At 44.9% G+C, this 22975-nt stretch overlaps 2 protein-coding genes across 4 annotated transcripts; one reads left to right on the top strand and one right to left on the bottom strand.

Annotated features, from left to right (window-relative positions):
• The first annotated feature begins 185 nt into the window (after nucleotides 1-185).
• On the top strand, nucleotides 186-7301 carry slc35a5 (solute carrier family 35 member A5). The gene is made up of 10 exons (XM_056439213.1): nucleotides 186-373; nucleotides 1755-1926; nucleotides 2576-2674; nucleotides 2799-2932; nucleotides 3209-3276; nucleotides 3713-3901; nucleotides 4039-4239; nucleotides 4330-4457; nucleotides 5663-5931; nucleotides 6414-7301. Exons 2-10 carry the CDS (start codon nucleotides 1785-1787, stop codon nucleotides 6480-6482), a joined length of 1299 nt encoding a protein of 432 aa, XP_056295188.1. The 5' UTR covers nucleotides 186-373; nucleotides 1755-1784; the 3' UTR covers nucleotides 6483-7301.
• A 192-nt stretch (nucleotides 7302-7493) lies between these two features.
• On the bottom strand, nucleotides 7494-20898 carry ccdc80 (coiled-coil domain containing 80). 3 transcript variants are annotated; one of them, XM_056439191.1, is made up of 10 exons: nucleotides 19564-20898; nucleotides 19260-19457; nucleotides 18478-18890; nucleotides 17377-17727; nucleotides 16238-16394; nucleotides 13257-13393; nucleotides 12063-12214; nucleotides 11204-11307; nucleotides 9599-9682; nucleotides 7494-8437 (listed from the first exon to the last, which is right to left on the bottom strand). In XM_056439191.1, exons 1-10 carry the CDS (start codon nucleotides 20255-20257, stop codon nucleotides 8127-8129), a joined length of 2601 nt encoding a protein of 866 aa, XP_056295166.1. In that variant the 5' UTR covers nucleotides 20258-20898; the 3' UTR covers nucleotides 7494-8126. The 3 variants fall into 3 exon arrangements, with proteins under 3 accessions (XP_056295166.1, XP_056295175.1, XP_056295158.1); XM_056439200.1 differs by having other exon boundaries at nucleotides 18478-18887; XM_056439183.1 differs by having other exon boundaries at nucleotides 18478-18899; nucleotides 19564-20896.
• Nucleotides 20899-22975: the final 2077 nt, after the last annotated feature.

The following is a 22975-nucleotide window of genomic DNA, read 5'->3' as shown; positions in this document are numbered from 1 at the left end:
CTTTAGTACTAGTACTTTTACTTTCGTAAAACTTTGAATGTAGGACATTTACTTGACTTGTAAGCTAAAATTATTATGCTACAAATATCTGAATCCTTCTCCTGTAGTAGTACTTTCTCTCTGGACCACCATGAAGTATTCCTCCACATACACCAGTACATCATCGTGGTACTAGTAGGCTACTACAAGTACAGAGCGACAGGCAAGTCTCGAGACCGTCCCGATCGACAGTCCGCGTTCACGAGAATCACACGGACGCGCGGCACATTACGGGATGACGTCATCACGGAACCTGAGTGTGACAGTACGCATGCGCCGATGAACCAGGAAGAGAAATAGTGCCGTTATGTCGAGGAAGAAGGAGGAATAATAAGTGAGTAGCACCTGTTTTCACATCTTAATGTCGACTGCCTCAGAAAGTACGTGTAGAAATGTGTAGAAGAAAGCGCGGGTCGCTTTTCCTCCGCCGGTTGCTCGCAGAAACACGACGGTGGATGAGCGGAGGGATGCTAGCGCCTCACACTTGCTCTGCTCGCTTGCTATTATTTTATATCCGTCCTTTAATCAGACGTGTTTGTTTTGTCTGACTCACAGTCCAAACATATCTAAATATTATGTCATTGCTACCAGCGCTGGAGCTTTGTGTTCCCGGTATTTTTATTAAATATAATAGAGACCTCTGGTGCGACTTGTGTGCCTGGTCCTGATCCTGCATCGGAAGATGGTTCCGAAAAGCCCAGACGGGCTCAGACCAGAACAGCACCGCAGCACATCAAGTTGAATTAACACAGTTTCAACTAGAATGGGCACTCGGTAGAGCGCATACCTTCGCATTTCACAAGATTGGGCATTGAATTATGAACATTTTTGTATTAGTTGCATGCCAATTGGATAAAAATGGACCGTGCTATGGTAAAAAGAAGATTTTGACCTTTGACCCGATTGATCCCAAAATCTAATCAAATGGTCCCCGGATAATAACCAATCATCCCACCGAATTTCATGCGATTCGGTTTAATACTTTTTGTGTTATGCGAATAACACGCATACAAATAAATAAATAAATACACGGCGATCAAAACATAACCTTCCGCATTTTCAATTTAAGGTAATAAAGACTGCACATCATAACCCTTCACTTTCAGATGTTTTGGTTAATAGTCAAGTGTTACAAACAAGGCTACATGAGGTAATTATTAACCCTCCTGTTATCTTCAAATGTACTAACATCTTTTACCCTTGTGGTCAATTTGACCCAAGCAATTAAAACTTAAACCTCCAGAAAATTATTAGAATTAATATTGTTTTCCAAGTTTAAGTGTCAGGTACTTTATGTTGACTACCTAAATAGCCCTTTAAATAAATACAAAAGTTGATATTTCTTATATGTTTGACACAGTGACAAACAGCCTGGGGTCAAATTGACCCCAAAGAAGAATATGTGTTCCCAGTTGTCCCTAAAAAATTAGGAAAAGTCATGAAATATGAAGCAAAAAAATGATGTCAATTCTTTTCGTGAGACGATAAACATTGAATTGACCCCAAAGGTAATAAGAGGGTTAATAGTCTACGATTAGCTCCTGGCTTTGAAACCGACATCCATCACATTGCTCCTCAAGGACCTTTAGCCTCAGGACTGCATTGATCTTGCTTTTGCAATCACGGATTCTGTAACGGAAACGTTGGGTACCTGAGCTACTGGGCACCAGTTTAATCTGAGTACTGTGTTGTCTCTGTGTCTTGTGTCGAAACAGGTTGGACTGCATCCAGATCCAGTCGTTGCCATGGTTTCCTGCTGCCATCCGTGCTCCAGGCCGTGCACCAGGCTGTGCTCGCGCTCCTCGGCCTACACCGTGGCCCTCGGCCTGGGCTTCGTAACGCTGGGGACCGGTCGCATCCTGCTGCTTAAATTCTCCGCCAATGCTGGTGACTGACCGACGTGACTCTCTGTTTCCCCACAGAGATGTGATACGCTTGGGTTTATTACCTTCGCATTGAAAATGCGGAAGGTTATGTTTTGATCGCCGTGTATTTATTTATTTATTTATTTGTATGCGTGTTATTCGCATAAGTAAAAAAGTATTAAACCGAATCGCATGAAATTTGGTGGGATGATTGGTTATTATCCGGGGACCATTTGATTCGATTTTGGGATCAATCGGGTCAAAGGTCAAGGTCGTGGATAGGTCAGAATCTTCTTTTTACCATAGCACGGTCAATTTCTATCCAATTGGCATGCAACTAATGCCAAAATGTTCATAATTCAATGCCCAATCTTGTGATATGCGAAGGCATGCGCTCTACCGAGTGCCCATTCTAGTTTCTGTGTGTTGTGATGAAGTGCGGGACAGATTAGCACTTCAGTGGCTCTTAAATAGCTCTTATTGTGGTACTTTTGTAGTTCGACTATGTTGAGGAAATGTTACTTCCTGTATTCTTGTTGTTCTTAGTTTGTACTCTCGGTTGAAATGCACTTATTGTCAGTCGCTTTGGATAAAAGCGTCTGATAAATGACATGTAATGTAACAATGTAACATTTGTTCACGGTGTCTCTTTCTTTGTGGAAAATTTGCAGAGAACAAGTACGACTTCCTCCCTGCATCCGTCAACCTACTTGCTGAGTTACTCAAGCTGATCTTCTGTCTGGCGATGTCATTCAGGGTCATAGTCAAAGGTACACATGGAAGCCCCAGCTGTCTCGCCATGTTTATGTGTGTGTGTGTGTGTGTGTGTGTGTGTGTGTGTGTGTGTGTGTGTGTGATAGTGTGTTTATTTGTTCTTCTTGTTTGTCCCTCCAGAGGGACGATCGTGCAGAGAGCTCGGCTTTTCCTCCAGCTCCTCCTTCCTCAATTCCCTGAAGTGGGCTGTCCCTGCTTTCCTCTACTTCCTCGACAACCTCATCATCTTCTACGTGATGACCTACCTGCAGCCTGTGAGTGAAGAATTGAATATTCATTCACATCACCGCTACCCGAGGGACATATTGTGCGCGTTAGCTTTACACCGGGGCTTCTGGAGACCTGTCTGTTGCACTACGTCCAGTTAGTTGCTCACCACGAACAATCTAAATGCAGATTTAACCCTTTCTATGTCACACCAGCGTTTACAAAATGTCCTCGCTCAAAGACTCCGTTTTTAATGCAGTTCTCACGTTTCGCTATCACTGTGCTGTTTATCTGTAACCAGCGGTTCCTCCTCGTGTCCCCAGGCCATGGCGGTGCTGTTCTCCAACTTTGTCATCCTGACCACAGCTGTACTCTTCAGAGTTGTTCTGAAGTAAGCGTCTCAACTGACCCCCCTGTAATGTTTTGTTCTAGTGCGATAGTGTGTGTGTGTTTGACTGATACATGACATGCTATTATGCTTTTTATATTTGTTTTGGGCTTGTTTAGAAGATACATCTTCCACTTAACCAAATATAAAACATTTGAAGAGAAAGCGACTGCAAATGTTCTTTCGGTGTCTTTAAAGTGAGGTTTCTACGCTGTAGAACGATGCATGTGTTGTTATTGTTCCTCTGCGACAGCAACGCGAAACAACCCTGACGTTAACTTTTTATTCTCACGCCATTTCAAACATCTACATTGCGTGCATCATTTTGTCCAAATTACAAAGCTACATATTTTATACTGTTTAAAAAATTTAAAAAAGCTTCACGTCAACCCGTGAATGAAACTCAAGTTGTTTTTTTCCCTCACCTTTTTCTTTCTAGGAGGCGCCTGTCCTGTGTTCAGTGGGCAGCGTTATTTATCCTCTTCCTGTCCATTGTTTCCTTGACGACGGGATCAGAGGGCAGCCAAAACTCCATCGCTCTGCCAGGGCTCCACTCAAACCCCCTCTCCACCCCCACCAACTCCTGCCTTCTCTACACACAGCTGCTGGAGCAGATGAGGAACAGCAGGTCACCGTCTTTCCTGTCAGGGCCTGGCGCCTCCATCCGTATTTTAAATTCATTGACTCTCCAGGCGGCGAGTGAGAGTCATTGTCCAACTCTGTCGTGATGTTCTTTTTGATTTCACATCTTTTCTTCCGCCACAGTGCCACTGAATCGTGGGTGTCCTCCCTGCCCGGGCAGGCCTGGAGGGACCGGGCGGTGGAGAGGCTTCGCTCTCTGGGTGTGGGTCACATCCTGCTGCTCCTCCAGTGCTTCATCTCCGCCATGGCCAACATCTACAATGAGAAGATCCTCAAAGAAGGAGACCAGCTCACCCAGAGCATCTTCATCCAGAACAGTAAACTGTGAGAGGTCGACTTGCGAAGAACATTAAAAAGGCAAAGGACACGCGGCTGAATTCAGCGCTGATCCCAAAGTCCTTTGTGGTTTTGCAGGTACGGCTTTGGTGTGGTGTTTAATGGTCTGACCCTTGGCCTGGGCAGGGAGGCACGAGGCCTCACCGCACACTGTGGCCTCCTCCATGGACACAATGTCTACTCCCTGTGTCTGGTGCTGGTCACCGGTGAGTGATCGACGCTTAAATACTGAACTCTTCCGATGTGTTTTCTGATCCGATGGCCCCCGTGGATCTTTTTTTAACTAAAAAAAAAACAATTTACCGTTGGAAGCTGTTTCTTCATGCTAAGCAAAACAACTTTTTGTCTGTAGCTTCACATCCGTGTATCGATCAACTCATCTAACTCCAAATATGTCAAACTATTGCTTTTTTTTAGGTTAGGATAGAGATAAATATCACGAATAGGAATATGGAAAGATTGTGTTTGATGGCTGGTCGGAGAGAGGACTCAAACCCTCGTCTCCATGCTGCCGATGTTTCCCAGCGGCGTCCGGCTGTTTGCGGTGATGGAACAAAACCACGCTACATCCACTGTAGTCGCACTTTGTGACCTTGAACTACTTACAAGAGGTCACTTGTCGGGTCGTTTTCAGCAAAGGACCAACGCTCGTGTTTATATTGTAAAGACAGTGACGAGAAAACTCCAAATAAGTTCTTAAAACCACTCCACATGGGTATTGTTTGTTTGTTTGTATTTTTGTTTGTATTTTTATTCAGTCAATCAAATCAAATACAAAACAATATTATCCTATAATTTTTTTTAAATACAAAAGAGAAAGACTGAAAAGGTATAGGTAGAAGCAAAAATAATGCTTATAAATACCTATCCTAAATTGAAATCAAAATTAATCAGAAAATTAATATAAAATAAAGAAAAAACAAAAACAAAAAAACCAACAATAAACAAGATAAAAAACAAAATATATTTATATATACTACCACATACATCTTCCATATTAATCCGTTTTTAATTACATTTATAACTCAAGGATTTTTTTATAAATAATTCCCTTAAAAAACAAAAAGGAGTTCGCCATTCTTACTTCTATTTCAACATTATTCCATAATTGGACTCCGACAACAGAAATACATCTTCTTTTAATCCCTTTTTTAGCCTTTTGTACCGTGAACTTGCAAACATCTCTCAAATCATATTTACACTCATGTATTGAAAATAAACTTTGTACACAGTCTGGCAGTGACTTTGCTTTAGCTCTGTACATTGTCTGCATTATTTTATAATAAACCAAATCATTAAATTTTATAAAACCACTCCACATGGGTATGGCGCACTACGTTTTCTAGGTGTGTCCTCATAAGATAAGTTCTTGAAAGAGCACATTCACACTCTTTTTCTGTCTTCTCCTCAGCGGCCCTGGGTTTATCTGTGGCCTTCATCCTGAAATTCAGAGACAACATGTTCCACGTGCTGACGGGCCAGATCACCACCGTTCTGGTCACCGGCTTCTCCCTCTTCCTCTTCGACTTCCACCCCTCGCTCAACTTCTTCCTCCAGGCGCCCACGGTCCTGCTGGCCATCTTCATCTTTAACACCAGCCGGCCCAGGGACTTGGAACACAGCCTGCAGCAGGAGAAACTGCGGGTCATCAACGGAGAGGTGTTCGAGAGGTCCAGAGGGGTAGGGAGCGAACACACGGAACACACGGAACACACACACCTCTTCACTCGTCACGTGGACACACACACTTTCCCCTGAGACGCAGCGTTACTCACCTCCCCCCCTTCCCCTCCTCCCACGCGCATACCAAGCTCTCTGTCGGAAACTTGGCTCTCATTTCCCTATAATGTGATTTCTTCAGCGCTGGAGGAAACCGTATTCCCGGCGATAAAAACAGCATTCAGACTCCTGCTGGCGCATTATTACCTCACGTAATGTCATTCGGTCCGCGCGGTCTGTTTTATTTTGAAAGAGGAAGCGATTAAACGGAACGGATCTCTACGGGGCCCTCGTGAGGACGCTGTCCTGGGGTTAGCAGGACTTTGAGGGAGTTGAAATCACAAAGTTAACGCTTGGTGACACAGTGATGTTTATCGCACAAAATCCCTTTCCGGTCTTTTCCGCGTGCGCTCAACTGTTTTTCTCTGCGTTTTCTGCCGCAGGACGGCGAGGAGCTGGAGCTCCTGACCAAGCCCAACACGGACAGCGAATCCGAGGAAGAGTCTTTGTAGTGCCGGCTCTCCGCCAAGACGGAAGAGATGTCCTTCTTCTTCGCCGCCGCCGCCGGGAAGTCGCGGCGCGGGCTCGTCCTCGCGGCCGCCGATTCCAATCCGCCAAAAGCGCCCCTCTGAACGACCGGCAGCAGGCGGACGCGGACGACGCGATGAAGTCTTCCATAGCGAAGGGTGTTGTGTATGTTTTGAAAATGTGCCCGTCTGCCTCGCAGTGCTGTCATTTACGTTGTCGAGGCAACGCGAGCGACGCCATTTGGGATCGCGGAGGCTTTCCGCTGCGGACAGTCGATGTCTTCTCACGAGTCCTGTCGGCGTGTGCACGCCGTGTGGCGATCCAGGGGTTCGACTTCACACAGTTGTGCGGTTGCATCAGGCTTTATACTTGTTTTTCGTTGCCGTTGGCGACGTCGGCCGACATTTAAACGACGCGGGAAACCGAAGCGCCGCATTCCAGCACAAAAAACGGTAACTTCAGAAATACATTACCCAGACGTGTGTTTCCACGACCGATGTTTCCGTTTCAGTGCGCAGGGCTTTCTATTTTTCCGCAGTGTGTTTGTCTTCGACGTGAACCAGAGCGATGAGCATTTACAGAACGTACAAGATTGTACGCTCTGGGTTTCTGAAAGCACAACAACGTGGCTCTGGGTTCTCCCACTTGGCCTCGGACAGTTCTTTCTTTTGGTCACATGGTGTAACATTGATGTGGTTTGACTGAAATACCGTGAAATATATTTATTTTAAGATTCTTCTTGTGCCACAAAACTTTCAATTTGTCTCAATAATGAAATATTGATGATTAAAATTGCAATGCAGGTGGGCGTACTGTTTTTTCATTCCTACTGTCGTACACCACATATTTTGAATACAGGAAGGGGCTGTCCTTATGCACGACGACAGTCAAACGTTTCCTTTCAGCGCCTCTCGAGGCCACCAGGAGGAGATGTAGTCTTAAAATATTCACACAAATTGACTGGACTGTCCAGCAATCAATTCAAAGACCATTCCTGGAAGTAAACACATGTTTATTTGTCATATAGCACAATAGAGTATAAATAGGAACATTGTATAGCAACAGCAATTTTACAAAAGAGAAATAATGTGACAGCTTCTTTTCATAAAATAATCGATAACTGCACCTCAAATGCAACAAGATGGTCCCAATAAATACATATGTCTTATTTTAGCCCCTTATCTACAAAATAATAAAGGTGTGCGCTGATAAAATCAATATGTAAATTTGACCTAGAAGGTCAAGGGAAGGAGACGGATGATATAATAAATGTGCAAAACACTGTTTAAAATGACAAATCCCCCCCCAAAAAAAGTCCACAACAGATCTCTAAACCTTCCGGCTCATTTATACACGTATTGACTAGTCGGCTCGAATCAAAGCATCTTGCAAAACTACGATGACTTGCAGCATATTTTTGATATCTATCGAAGGTCTGGATAGGTGAAAGCGACCGTTTTGAGGCTTTCACGAAGTGCTACGAAACATTCAAGGACGTCACTGTCTGAGCCGACCGCCCGGTGGAGGGAGGAGGAAAAAAGTCATGGGTGAAAAGGAAGAGGGCCGACAGTGCCCAGCTGCAAGGCAGAGAGTGTGTGTGTGTGTGTGTGTGTGTGTGTGGGGGGGGGTTAGTAACCATAGCCCTGGTGATATCCGTCCTGGTAGCCGTGCTGATGGTAGCCGTAGCCGCCGTACTCGTCCTCGGGGCAGCGCATGCCCAGCGACTGCTGGATGGCCATCTCCTGCCTGCGCAGCTGCATGGAGTCGATGAGGTCATAGATGATGGCCATGGACCACAAGGGGGAGGGGTACCAGGACTTCACGTTGCCGTCCTTCCCCACCAGCAGCATGGAGAAGTATTCTGAGCTGATCTGGAAGTAGTCCCTCACGTCCTTCACCAGGTTGGCCGACAGCCCCTCGCGCTCCACGGTCGCGCTCCCTGGACGGAGCAGAGGAAAAGATGTTGCAGCCGTGTTGCTCCTTTGCAGACTTGTTTGACATTCACTGAATCTCCAATTGCTTGAGCTTGAATGCCAAAAGCAGAAAGCAGAACCCGCTGGCAACAGGTCACGGTTTGCATAAGCTTGACTCACGTTTATTTTTTCCCAGCACAGTATGTTTGTTCAAAGACCAGGTTATCTATTTTGATGCTCCAGCAGGAACACATGTACATGTCGAGTGTTTTTGTAAATAACCGCCTTTGAGGTTCCTCTGGGGACGTGGTGAAATAGTAAGTGGTCTTTTAAACTTAGAGTCCATTTTGTGGAGTTGTGAAACAGACTGTTTATAAGAAGTATAAACCGTGACATCACACATTGGTTTGTGGACGGACTTTTCCAAGCCTCCATTTAGGCATTTTGTCTGTTGTCATCTTGGGTTTTTGTGACAGAAGTACCACCCTGCATATTTTTAAACAGTAACACAAACATTAAACACACTATAAAAGGGAACACAACCTGTCAATAACAGGGTGGCCCCGCCCTAAAGCATGCTTTATGGTCTGTTTGACTCTTAATGGACCATCATTTACGAAATGAACATCATGCAGTAGTGAAGTATACTTGAAACTAAAGATTGAGACCATAAACTCTTGTTTACAATGTTTACTCAGGGAATAATTCAAGAGAGAAGTAGAGTCATTCTCTCAGACTTCTACACAATCTCACTTTTTTTTTTTTTTGCAACAAGAGGAGTCGCCCCCTGTTGGTCAGTAGAGAATGCATATTTAAGACACTTTACTTAACCCTCCTGTTACCTTTAGGGTCAATTTGACCCCATTCAATGTTTAATGTCGGTGTTCTTTCGGGTCAATTTGACCCCAGGCTGTTTTTCACTGTGTCAAACATATAAGAAATATCAACTTTTTTATATATTTAAAGGGCTATTTAGGGAGTCAACAAACAAACATAAAGTACCTCACACTTAAACTTGGGAAACAATATTAATTCTAATAATTTTCTGGAGGTTTTAATTGCGGGGGTCAAATTGACCCCAAGGGTAAAATATGTTAGTAAATATAAAGGTAACAGGAGGGTTAAACATTGAATGGGGTCAAATTGACCCAAAGGTAACAGGAGGGTTAAAATGAGAAAGCTCTTACCATTGATAGGATAGAGTTCCAAGACGCCGCCCATATCCGTAGTCTCTGTGCCGGTCAACTTCAGAATGGCGATGTGCCTCAGACCTATGTCACGAAGCCAACGACAACCACATGGACAACACACATCAGGGAGAGGCGAATATATTTCAGTGAGTAAAGAGTTTAAACAGGAACATTGTGACTGTAATATGCTGACCAACTGTTTTGTAACCCCCAGTCCTGCTTATGAAAGCTGATTCGTCTCATTATTGAAACCATTCTAAGCCCTGGGTTGTAGGCGAAGGGAGGCGAGAGCGGTGGTCCGGAGAGTCCTGCCAGAAAAACTCTGTTTCCTCTGAAGTGAGAAAGCCCACACAGGACAACACGGGCTTTACTCGGTGAGAGCCAAGTGCTGAATACCAGGATCCAACCTCCCGGGCCTCCTCCAGCCCCGTCAGCAGGACGGGCCTTTGTGCCAACCCAGCCAAGAGCAACACGCGATGGGGGGAACGAGTCCTCAAAGACACCGGGTCTGGGTCCGCTGAAAAGCAAGACAAGCTCCACCGGTTTCACTCCAGACACAACGTCACCGATGGCTGCACCGGTTTCTAACTTGCCGTACAACGTGAGCCATCGGGAGCAGAACCGTGGTTACGATGTTCGCCTTTACCAGTTTCACGAGCGTTTTGGAGAACTCCGGGGGCCTTCTGGTCACATAAAAACACAACAAGGCTCTCTCTCTCTCTCGAAGCTCACGAAAAAACACACCGCGCCTTATTTTCAGGTAATTAAACAAAAAACATAGTTATTTTTTTTAATGTTCCATTCCATGGCTGCTAATAATTCCCAGAACCGAGTTAAACTGTATTTATCAGATGGCAGATAGTGCATAAGGCATGAATGTGACAAATGCATTTATTATGAGAAAGTTCGGGGGAAAAGAAGTGAGAACTAGGAAAAAATGAATCCCTATAACCAAGAGGTTCAAGTTGGGGGGGGGGGGGGACTCCAGACAGCTGCAGATATGTGGAGGTCACTGAGGCCCATTACAGGTTTACATTAATCTCGCATAAATCTGTCAAGACACATCAGGCTCTTGAGATTTGCAAAGTTTAGATAAATGTCTTTTATTTTTTTGTAACATTTTAGGAGCCGTGAAAAAGTTGACCGACTGTGGAAGGAAAAGATCTTCATCTCACAGATTGTGCATGTTTTCATCCAGGTAGGAGGTTAAGCTTTCTTTTTTTTGAAATTTCTTTTTGTTGTTTATTTGTTTTCGTGTGGCTGCAGCAACAGGAAGTAGATCGGAGCGCAGGAAGAGCCGTCAGTGTGGGCGGAGCTCCTCTGGCTGAGCACACACAGAAAGGACAGAAAACAACTCCAAAGGAGAAAGTCCTCACAGCCCTTAAAGGCATGAAATAGCACCACAATGTCAAAATGAGAGCGAAACAAAGTAATATTAATCGTGGCTTTAAAGCATGAGTTGGTATAAAAGACACAAAAATAACTACAGATTATCAAGCCATCATTTAAAACATTATTCTCCCATGATTTTGTTGGTGAGACATTTACTTCCCCTCCTCTAAAGAGTTAATTGACCGGTCACAGTCAGGCGGGCTGACTCACCGAGGTTGCAGGCCTGGCTGGCCAGGGCGTAGAGCTGCTGCTGATAGGCCCACTCCTCGTCGTTGGGGGCGGAAATGATAAACAGCCGACGTCTCCAGCGGAACCTGCAATCACAGAAAGTTTCCGCCTGGATTTAAGTGGCACTTCTCGGGGCAGCAGTGAAAGCTCGGCGCTCAGACGAGGAGTCTGTGCTCGTACACCAACGTGTTGCCGTACCATTACCGCCACAGGGTGACAACACCCGAATTATGGGAACAAATTTTTTTTTCTTCTTTTTTTAAAAACTGCCAGATCTCAGCACGATGATCTGAAGCTGAAATGCAGGTCTCCATGGAAACAAAAGTCTGCTTTAGACATCTGAGGAAAATATGCGAGTGCAGAGATTTAGCCTTGAGGTACTTTTAATTTTCGTGGAACACTCGCAGACCGGCTGCTGGAAATTGCACTCCAGCTGATTGTCGAGCAAAACAACAGCTGTTTCATGAAGCCGCCTTTTGGGACCACCCACTAATACTGACAACCAACTCTTTCGCAACACACTCCACGAAGTCAACAACTACAATTTTCATCCGACAGCTTTATTAAAGCCAATTTCAAGAAATAGATATTTATTTGTTGCTTTTATGCACGTTAAAATAAGTGCTATTCGACCATACTTTTGTATACTTAAGAGTTCATTTTGCAATGGTTTGGGCAAGTAATACTGAAGTGAAAGTTTAGTGCTACATTAATGATATTTTAGACAATAGTGTGGTAAACGGCTTCATGAAATCATCAAACAATGCTCCGCAAAAGCCACGTCCATAAAGACATGCTTTTGGCCGTAAAGTGCTTTTAAAACCTCGAGAAACAACTTTACCTGGCGATGAAGTTCTCCAGCGATCTGGGCTTGTCCTCTTTCTTGCAGACGACCCCGTCTCTCTTCTGCTGCTCCATCTCCCGGATGCGGGAGGAGAAGGTGTCGACGTAGTTTAACACAGCCTTCATGGCGATGGGAACCTCGTAGGATTGCTGACAAAAGAACATCGACGGGAACCAGTTACGCTCGTTTCCAAAAATGTGGTGAAACCACGGGATGAATCAGGGAAATAAGAGGAATCTGCAAAAGGCACAAAGCGCATGCAAATAGAATCCCATTGCTTTAAACAATGGTTATTACACTGTTGTACAGCAAAGTGAGGAAGTGGAGTTCATGTTTGTGGGTCTGGTGTGCGGTGTGGTCCACATCACGAACATTCCTCACAACAACTTCTGGGAAGCGGCACAAGGCCAAAAACAAAACAGCCTCCCATTTAATTTATGAAATGCTCGACAACCTGAGCGTGAATATATCTCACACGCTCTCACACCTTCCTCGGGTTGCGCTGAATCTCCTTCTCACTTTTTCACACCTCTCTCTCTCTCTTTCTGCCACTTTCTGTCTCATACACCCACATCCTGGTCCGCTCACAGGCGGCCCAGTCTCTGTCCCTCGGAGGGGAACACTGGCCCCTTTGAGGAACCTGTTCAAAAACAGCCCGGAGATTTACCCTGGCACACACACACACACACACACAGGTGTGGGGGAAATGTAATGTCGGGTGAATTAAAACAGTGTTTTCGTGAGGGCAGTGAGAGGACAGGTCCAACCATCTTCAAAAGGGAAAAAAGATAGGATGAAGGGCCAATCGATGGCCAAAGTAAAGAACCTCCAACCTCCAAAACTTATCCAGGAAACATGGGAGAAAACCTCCTACCTGTACTTTGTGTATTTGTTCACATTTTCGTATTTAGTATTTTTTTGTATTTTGTATTTTTAGTGTATTTTTCAGCCATATAAATGGTAAGGAAGTACTCTCCCCGTATGTTTAAAATCATGCTTATTAAAATATCGTATCATATTCAAAGTACGGATAGATCAGAGGAAGTGGTTCCTGAAGGTCCCGCAGAGGAGAAGAAGGCTGTGGGAGCGAGCTCCAGTTTTTTCCTCCCGAATTCATTCAAAAAGACGGAGGTGTCTTTGGACGGACCTCAACGTATCAACCGGGACGCGTCCAGCGGAGTGACTTCCTACCTTGACTCTCATGTCGCCGTCGGTGAGGACCATGTAGAAGTCATCGTGGATCATGCCGAACTCTTTCCTCAGCTCTGTGATCAGATCCTGGTTCTCCAAGTCCTCCTGGCGAAGACCCTTCATAGGCTTGTCTTTTTCTGGAGAACGAAAGAGACACAGCTTGTGTTTTATTAATTTACGCCACGTGTTGTGAAGGTTTTCACCCCCCTGTGAGTCCGGTTCTGAGTTGTTTATAATTCTGTCTGTGGACAGATTTAGCAAAACGTACAGGTCTGTAGTATGGAGAGCAGTTCAAAGATAGGTGTAGTCCGAGCAAGGAGGTAGGAGGGAGGAGGAAGGGGGTAGGAAGTTGGGAAGGGGACAATGTTGCTCGCGTATCGTGTGATCTCATTACGAAATAGTCTATAGTTGTGAAACCTAAACATAAGAATATGTAAGATATATAAACGTCTGAAGGTTTTGTCACATTTGACTCATAAAATCTCTCAGACAACCGTAAGTAAAGTCACATAACTGTCGGACTTCTCTGTGGAAAACTAAGTATGATTGTGATGATGCGTTTTCCCATGAAATAAACCATAATAAACACAATGTGAGTGTTCAGCTCTGAGACCTGAGCAATGGAAAATATATTTTCCATTGCTCAGGTCCAAACACGTTTCCTTCCCAAAGATGAACCAGGGGGTGAATTAGCACGCGCACACACACGCACACACACACACACACGCACACTGCCGTTTTATGTGTGTGAGCAATCAAGTCAGGAAATTCCCGGCACACGCTGCAGACAGCAGACACACACATACACACAGAAGGACACACAAAAAACCAACGCACATCACACACCGACCGATCTTAAAACCCAAACGCTATGAGGTCACTCTAACGGAGGGAGGGGCGACACTGAAAGAGCCGCTTGTTTGTATACAGTACACACACACACACACACACACACACACACACCGGTATGTACTGTACGTGGAACAAAAGCGTAACCGAGCTGGATCTGCTCGATCTCGGGGGAGGGCGGGGGATGTCAGAGCGGCCCTTTTTCCAGCGATCCATCTGGGTAAAACCTCGTCTGTCACGCGGGAGTGACGGACTCCTAAAATTCTCCCCAAAGAAGCAGACGATTTCGACGATGTCACGGCGCATTTCATAAAACCAGCAGAGGTGTTGTTCTTTTTAAACAAGCGTCTCTGAGCTGTTTAAGAGAAGGGAGGTTTTCTAGAAGCTGTCACGAGGGCACGAGATGAGCGTGTGCGTTGGTATGATGTCATCTCAGTTCACACAGGGAGACCCACGCACTCTCGTCAGTACAAAGACAATGAAAGCAGCGTGTCGTGAAAATGTGACTGAAAAACATGTTCCCTGACTGTTCAAGAAAGAAATAATAACATTTTGGAACGAGGCAGATAACTTCTATTGAACTACTGATGTCACACTGGATCATCTACTGTACATGAAGGAAAGATAGCAGAACAGCTGTTCCGTTATATTTTTCGAGAAGGGAGCAGAGTTGTAGTTAGTGTAACGGGTAAGTAGCCTACGATAGCTGGAGGCGTCGATAGGAATCTACATGTTTTGACCAAATGTTGTCTGGGTATTCATTAAAGTATTATGTTAAAAGATGCAAAATATGCTGCGGATTTCTTATATACAGGACTGTCTCAGAAAATTAGAATATTGTGATGAAGTTCTTTATTTTCTGTAATGCAATTAAAAAAACAAAAAATATCATTCATTCATGTACAAAACAACAAAATAACTGCAAGCCTTTTTTTGATGATTATTTATTGCTGATTAACACTTACAGCTAAGAAAACTCAAATATCTCATCTCTAAATATTAGAAAAAAAAAAATACTAGTAGGGTATTAAAAAAAATCATGAATTGTTGTCTAATTAACTCGAAAAACCTGCAAGGGTTTCCTGAGCCTTGACAAACACTCAGCTGTTATAAATCATTTTTTTCTGAGGAAATTAAATTTTTATGAGATATTTTTTTTAGAGTTTTTAAGCTTTCTCATAAAATCAGCAATTAAAAAAAAAAAAAAGTTGCAATATTTTTCAGTTGATTTGTAATCCAGAATGCATGACATTTTTGTTTTTTTAATTGCATTACAGAAAATAAAGAACTTTATCACAATATTCTAATTTTCTGAGACAGTCCTGTATGTAGGATTAAAAATGATAAAAAAACAGAAGCAAAAGGACGCAATGCGTTCTTCAAAACGTTGGTATTCGGCAGCGTGAAGTGCAGTTGAATGCTCACAACATCAAACAACGGCGCACTCTTACGAAACCCCAGTGGTTAGCTCGCTACCTTGATACAGTGAATATGGAACTATCAATCGCCAGAATACACGGTGCTAAAGAAAGAACCATCTTATCCTGGTCCACGGCTTTAAGCAACATTCAACAATATATATAATTGTAACATAATATAATACATTCCCTTATATAATAGCTGGAGATGTATGAGGGGGGTGGGTGTCGCCAACAGTAGGAGGGGGGTACATTTACATTATGTATGTATGTGTACTAGGGTATGCAAATATGTGCATATATATGTCAATATGTATGCAGGTTTTTGCATGTATACCCGTATTTATTTTTATTTGGATCTGTTATTTTGATGTTTTTGTCTGAGTGCCATTGTGTACATACAATGTATACATCTTTTCCTTTGCATGTGCATATCTCAAAAAACAATAAAAGATTTGATCACAAAAAAAAACAACGTCTGTCGTCGCTTAATCTTTTTAAATGTGGAAAACGAGCACGGAGACTTCGTTATCCATGACTCAGAAGATGGGAGGCCCAATGGCGGCCCGACGGAGGACGCAATTGGCCCCAGCAGACGGAAGGGTCAGATGAGTTCCCGCTCGTGCCTGAGAGAACTGCCAATCATCCATCTCTCAACATTTGTTGCCGTTTTATTTTGATTTCATTTCACCGTCGACAGAAGTCAAAACGTACCCAGCTGGTAGTGGTCAATCTTCATGGTGGAGTTGGTCAGGGAGCCAAAGATGGTGATGATGGAGACTTTCCTGATGGCCATCTCACACACGGACTCCAGGTACTCGTCCCGCTGCTCGACGTACATATTGCTCTCCTCGCCGGGGGACGTAATCAGCTGGAGGAAGAGAGAGAAGGTTACGGCGTCATATTTAGGCAACGAGAGGAAGAAGAAGAAAAAACTCATGCACATACACAGTGGGCTGGAGAAGTGATGTTTACATTGACCTGCAGGCGAAGGAGGGGGGGGGGGGGCATATTTCCTGCAGTGATAAGAATCTACACCGGCTGCAAAACAGAGTCAGACAGTCTGTTAGCACACAGCTGTATCAGAGAGCTGCTGCACACACTTCATGCCTCTTCATATTACCGACCACCTCAGTGTGAGTATTTAAGAAAAGACATTATAGTCCATAAAAAGGGGAAAGAGAGGGAAAGCGCAGAGGTGTTTTGCCGGTTTGTTGACCGGCAACAATTAATTAATCAGCAACTGATTCCTTATCCAGATGCTTGGGCTTTCGAAACTTGCAGAACTTTCCAGTGCTCTTTTTCTTTTTTTGGAAGTTGGAGTTGCAAAATACCTTCGATCACCTCCTCCCTCTCCACAACTCATTTCAATGGTTCGGTCAGACACTTCTGCTGCATTGCTGCTCGAAGAAGTCGCTTTACTGTCGCTTGTTGTGGGAAGACATTGTATGTTAACCACATGTGATGTGGGGGTACAGAAAGAGACTAATTTATTCTACTGATGGAGGCAACTCAATGACAGCTGACAATGAACATTAAAACGAATAGATTAACGATATGTATATTGGCTTCATTGCTAAAAATGAGGTAAATGAGAAGATTGTTATATGAAATATGAAGATACAGCCAGGAGTCATAGCTTTACGTAAAGACTAGCGAGCCTGGCTCCAGACTAGTTGCTTCCCGCGATCTCAAGGTGTTATGCTAAGCTCACCGGTCGCTGGCTGTAGCCTTAAATTAAACAGGATTGACGATGGTGTCGATCTTCACGTCGAACTCTCGGGGGGAAAGAGTCGAACCCGCCTGTACTGGGAGATGGTTGAGAGAGGTAGCGAGTTATGTCATGCTCTCACCAGCAGCCGCCTCCTGTTTTCAAAGTAGTCCAGGAAGGACGCCAGAGTTCCCTTTGCAGGGGGCGTTGGCTTCCTAGTGGGCTTTGGGTAGTCCTCTTTCTCCGGGTACTTAGACGGCTTCTTTCCATTTTTCTTGCCTCCGATCTTTCCCTCCTTCCCTGCCTTTCCTGCTCTCCTCTCCGCCTTCTTGGCGGCCTTGTCGTTCTTCTTCTTCTTCTTCTTGTCGTGCTTTTCGTGCCTGCCCTTGACCTTCTTGGTGGGGCTGACGTCAGTGAAGGTTTCCGCCTCCTCCGGATCACTGGCGGTCGGCTTGCCCGCTTCGTACTTGTCCTCGTACTCGTTCGTCAACACCTGCACGGATAAATATATGTTGGTAATTGAGTAAAAGGAGTAATTGTCCACTTTTCTTGTTGAATAATAATGAATAAGTGATTCATTATTATTTAAAAGGCCCATTCTACAGCCACACAAGCTCTGCATCGAAGCAAATAATACTCTAATAGTGTCTCATAAACTCTTATTTACACAACTTTCTATATATAATGTATATACATATATATAAATTAAATAAAAAATTAAATATACACTTTTATTAATCCCCAAGGGGAAATTAGTTCTCTGCATTTAACCCATCCTTAGTTATTAAGGAGCAGTGGGCTGCAGTGATGCGCCCGGGAAGCAACTGGGGGTTCAGTGCCTTGCTCAAGGACACTTCGACTTGCAACTAATGGGGAGAGCCGGGATCGAACCTACAACCTTGGGGTTGCAGGACGGCCCTCTTACCCCACTGAGCTACAGCCGCCCCAAATATATATATATATATATATATATACATAATACAGTTTATATAGAAAGTTGTGTATATATATATATATATTTTTATATATATTTATATATATATATATATCAAGGCTGAAAATATGAAGAAAATTCTGACAATTAATTTACACAATAATAAAAAAATAAGTTACCTCTAGGAAGTGCACTGCATAAAAAATAAAAAATATCATTGTGCCTTTTTTACACATCCCCAAAATTGTTCTCGGTTATCCACAAGTTTCATATGCCTAAATTATACAACCCCACACACTTGTACCCCACCTTCTGTCCTCCGTTCTTCCTCCGGGTGGGTTTGGTCTTGGAGGGTTTATGCGTGGCGGGTACCAGCTTGCGGCCGTGCGGATCTCGGTTCTCCCCAGCCGGGGTGGTTTTAGCCGGGTGCCTCTCCCTCTCTCTGTGGTTGTAGGAGTGAGGATCAGCGGTGGTTCTGGGGGCTGGGAGCCACAGGGCTGTGGTTTGGGCTCTGGTGGGTCTCTGGGTCGTGGTGGTGGTGGTGGGTCGTTTTGTGGTGGTTCTTCTGGTGGTGGTAGTGGTTGGTTTGGTTGTTGTTGTTGTTGCTTTGGTTGTGGTAGTAGTGGTGGGCCGGGTGGTAGTGGTGGTGGTTGGTCGTGTGGTTGTAGTTGTTGTTGTTGTTGTGGGCTTTCTTGGAATCTTCTTCCCTGGTTTTCTTTCTACTGGTGCCTCTTTGGGTCCACACACACAGAAGACAGACAATAGATTAAATCTTTTCTTCTGTTTTTTTGTGTGACTATTTTCTAAGCATGTACCTTGAGAAAGTTGATTTCTTCAATACATTTGCATTTTTCCAATAAACAGAAAATGATCAATTCTAAAATGAATCTTTCCAATCACTGACTTCCTTTTAAAAAAAAGACACATTTCAAGTATTGCCAGACGACGTTCGATTACTCTGGTCAATCTACAAAACACTGTCCGAGTTTTCATAGAAACTGTTTTCTTCAGAGAAAATAGATAGCATTATAAATGTGAATGTTCTTATATGCATTGTAGGCAGAAGTCTTTCCGATGTATATTCCTCTCACCTGTGAGCGTGGCCTCCTCCACTTGGCCCTCCACACCTGCTGCTTTACACTTCTGGACGAAGCCCTTCTGTCGGCTCCTCTCCAGCTTCCTCATGGGCGACTGGTCCATCACCTCGTACATGGCCTCCAGCCTCACAGGGTAGGGGTACCTCTCCTCCACTTGCAGGGTCTTCCTCAGCAGCACCATCCCAAACTTACCTACAGGACACCACAGCGATCATCACATGTTGGATACAAACACTTGCAGCAATACTCAGGAGCAGAGTGTGACGTGCGTGCTGCTCCACGTGCACCGGTCACTTACCTTTCTCCAATTTGAGGACGCTCATGAGTCTGGGGATGAGCGCTGTGTTCAGCGGCTCCTCCATCACCTTCCCCTCCGCGGTGATCCTCCTCACCTTGCCGCCCATCTCTCCCTCCTGATGGAAGATGACCACCTGGTGGACGTGTCGCTCGGCGAGCTCGCAGTACACGTCTGGTTTCAGGAGAGACATCATCATCCGGTAGTAGCCGTCGGATTCATGCGGCGCCGAGATCACCAGGACGCGGTTCTTGCCCGCGAAGCTGGCCAGCAGGTTCGGCGACCCGGCGCCGTTGGGCATCCGGGTGACCCTGGCTCTCGCTCCCGGAGTGCCCTCGTCTCGCAGGGTGTTCGGCTGGCGCGGCAAGGCAACCTGCCCGGCCGCTCGTCTCCTCGGCCCGAAACTAGGACCTCCTGCTCTCTTGCCCTGCGCAGACCCTGCCCTGGCGGAAACGGCAACACCCTCGTCCGCCTGCACATCTCCCTGCTTCCTGTACCCGTGCACGGAGATTGCCGAACCGAACCCGGGGCGCATACGCCAGACGGGGCGCTCCTTGTCCGACGCGCCCTGCTGGGCACGTACCAGCCTGGAGCGTCTGTGCAATTGCACCCGCTTGAGTTGAGTCTCTTTGTCGGCCTCACTTGTCCAAGTCAGCAGATAAATCAGCGCCAACGTGAGAACGGAAGCCCTCCGCATGCTGCCGAGATGTCAGACTCAGTAGAAGATACAGATCCAGTGGCGGAGCGCGTCTTTTAGTTTGGTAATCAATTAGTTCCAGGTGAAGACATAAAGTGAGCAGTGATGGGCACATAACAGTCTGCCAGCGAGGTGTTTCAGAGCATGTCTTCTGCTAGAGGAAGTCCACTTCACCGTCTGCCCTGAGCGAGACAGAGAAGGCTCAGAAGAGGAGAGTTCGTTGCGCGTAAACAGTTCATGTCAGCAACACTGCCGTGTACCGGTGTAATCCAGGGGATCCGGAGTATTAAGGTCATCTGTTACACAAACACCCAGCAACGTTGTGATAATTCCTCAGCCCTAGGAGGGGAAATTAATGAGTCTTTGGGCGAAACGTTTTTTTGGACCACGTCACACCTCCTAAAAAAATACGCACGTTAAAATACCCTGATAAATGAACGTATCCAATTAATCCTCGGTCATTGTGTCCAGTGCACTGGGAGACGATCACCGGGCACCAGGACGGAGGAACCACCGACACAAGGAAAGGAAAGAGTCCGCACAGGGAGAGAACTGCCTTCGTGCTCCCTCGCAGGTTCTCCTTGGCAATTAACACTGCGCGTTGCAGGCTTTCCCAGAAATGTCCAAACACAAACCTCAGCCTCCGGACGCAACGTCAGGACCTGCCCCTGGACCGTGGGTTGCCAGTTGAGTCCGCAACACCCGTGTGTGCGTGTGCGTGTGCGTGTGCGTCACGCTGGCTGTGATAGTTTCAAAGTGTTTTACAACAACTTAAAGTAACTGAAAAGAAGCATTCTTCTTCTTCTTCTTCTTCTTCTTCTTCTTCTTCTTCTTCTTCTTCTTCTGTGTTCTTTTTTGTCTTCTTCTTCATCATTTTGGGCTGCATAAGCCACACAGAAACAGACGAGTTAGAGGGAAATCCAGTGCAGCTGTATATTTAAACTTAGAGCCGGATCATCCATTTAGTTCCTCTACTGTTTATTGTGAGAAAAGGATCAAAATAAATGTTGTCTTTGCATTTAGTGCCGTAATAATAACACAATTGCAATGAATGGCTTTGCTCTTCTATGATGTTTTTTTTTTGGTATCCCAAATCAGACTCTTTCCATTTCCTCAAAGAAAGTTCCCCACTTTTAACTTGTAATTAAGGCCTAAGTAAAGAAAAGTAAATGACTATGTCTGAGCCACATCCACTCTCACTGCAAAGAATAAACACTACCTACAGCGCTCCAGCTGCCGGTTTTCATTAAACAGAATACATATAATGCAATGTGATAACCACATCTATTTTCTATAGATGCTACAAGTGGCGTTTGTCAGTGGTGGAGATGCAACTTGACTTGTAATGATATTCCCGGATACCATTTGGTAAAGTGAGGCTAAGAAAGCAATAAAAAGCCTCTCACCCGTGAACCAACTCCACTTCCCTTCTACTTCAAAACATATTTAAAAAGACAACACCGTCTCTTCTGCCTCAAAACCTCCTCCAGGGACAAGAGACCATCCAGTGTTTATGTTCACCGTCACACAATCACATATCTAGAGGCTGCTGGGCTTGTGAGAAAACTCTGTTTCTATCTGAGTGCTTGGCGGGTTGTCCAGGCGATGCAACGGTCCACGGATGGATATTTCTTGTTGGACGAGCGCAGCCTGAAGCATCCTGTGACCTCAGCCGACGATAACAGCTGCAGGAGAGGGAGAGCGATCGCTCACGTGAGCTCAACATGTTTGGGTTACTCTGTAATTACATTCAGTGTACACAGAATCACCGCCGTCCTCTGGTCACTTCACTCTGAATGAGTCGGAGAGCAAAACCATTGCCAGCTGAAACATGTATTTCACTGCTTCTTTATTACAGACCCTTTTTATTACATTCAAACAAACCAGTAAAGTCATATAAGCGGCGGTCCGCATTCATATCCGATTACACACATGAGGGAAGCAGATGCTGTAACCGAGGTTTAGGACTGCATGCGGTGTTCACAGGTGCAACTGACAATGACCTGTTGACCTTCACATCCAGCAGATCTGATAAAGTTGTTATATTAACTTTACAACACGATATAGGGCATGCCGGTCGTGTGGCTCAGTCAGACGCGTCTCTATCATAGAGATATTGAATTTTTCTCTCTTCGTCATCAAACTGCCACAGAAACGTGTCCGGATTATTTTAATCGGAAACACGATTGTGTCCCACGGAGCACAGCACGGCAGAGCTTCTTGCAGCATCTCACAGCTGGAAGACATACAAGCTGCTCAAAGTAGTGAGACAACTCCAGGGAGATCTTACAAAACAAACAACAAAGTAGTCAAGTTTAACTTAAAACTGCTGTTTGGTTGACGCCCATCAGCTGAATTCAAAAGCATTAGGTTTTTAAAAATGAGTGCAGGCTATAGTGCATTCTGGATGGTATTAGTCCGAATGCCACTGGACACAGATCAGCACGGAGTCGCTCAGCACGGAGTCGCTAAGCACGGAGTCGGAGAGCGAACATCAGGAAAGGTTGTGAAAGAAAGAACATTTGGTCTTTCCCGCATCAGCCTTTTTCTGTTCAAATCCACTCCCACAGTCTGACATCCCACAGAACTCATCTGTGTCTCACATGTTCTGTTCAAAGGGAGTGTGTAACGTGTCTGAATCTTGAGTTCTCTATGATATTTTTAAAGCTCAAAAGTGATACTTCCCATATGTCCCATAAATCAGTTAGTGGCGTGTGC

The sequence above is a fragment of the Pseudoliparis swirei genome, chromosome 2 (assembly GCF_029220125.1).
Source record: "Pseudoliparis swirei isolate HS2019 ecotype Mariana Trench chromosome 2, NWPU_hadal_v1, whole genome shotgun sequence".
NCBI classification, from domain to species: domain Eukaryota; kingdom Metazoa; phylum Chordata; class Actinopteri; order Perciformes; family Liparidae; genus Pseudoliparis; species Pseudoliparis swirei.
This window is presented reverse-complemented; position numbering and strand designations above follow the sequence as displayed.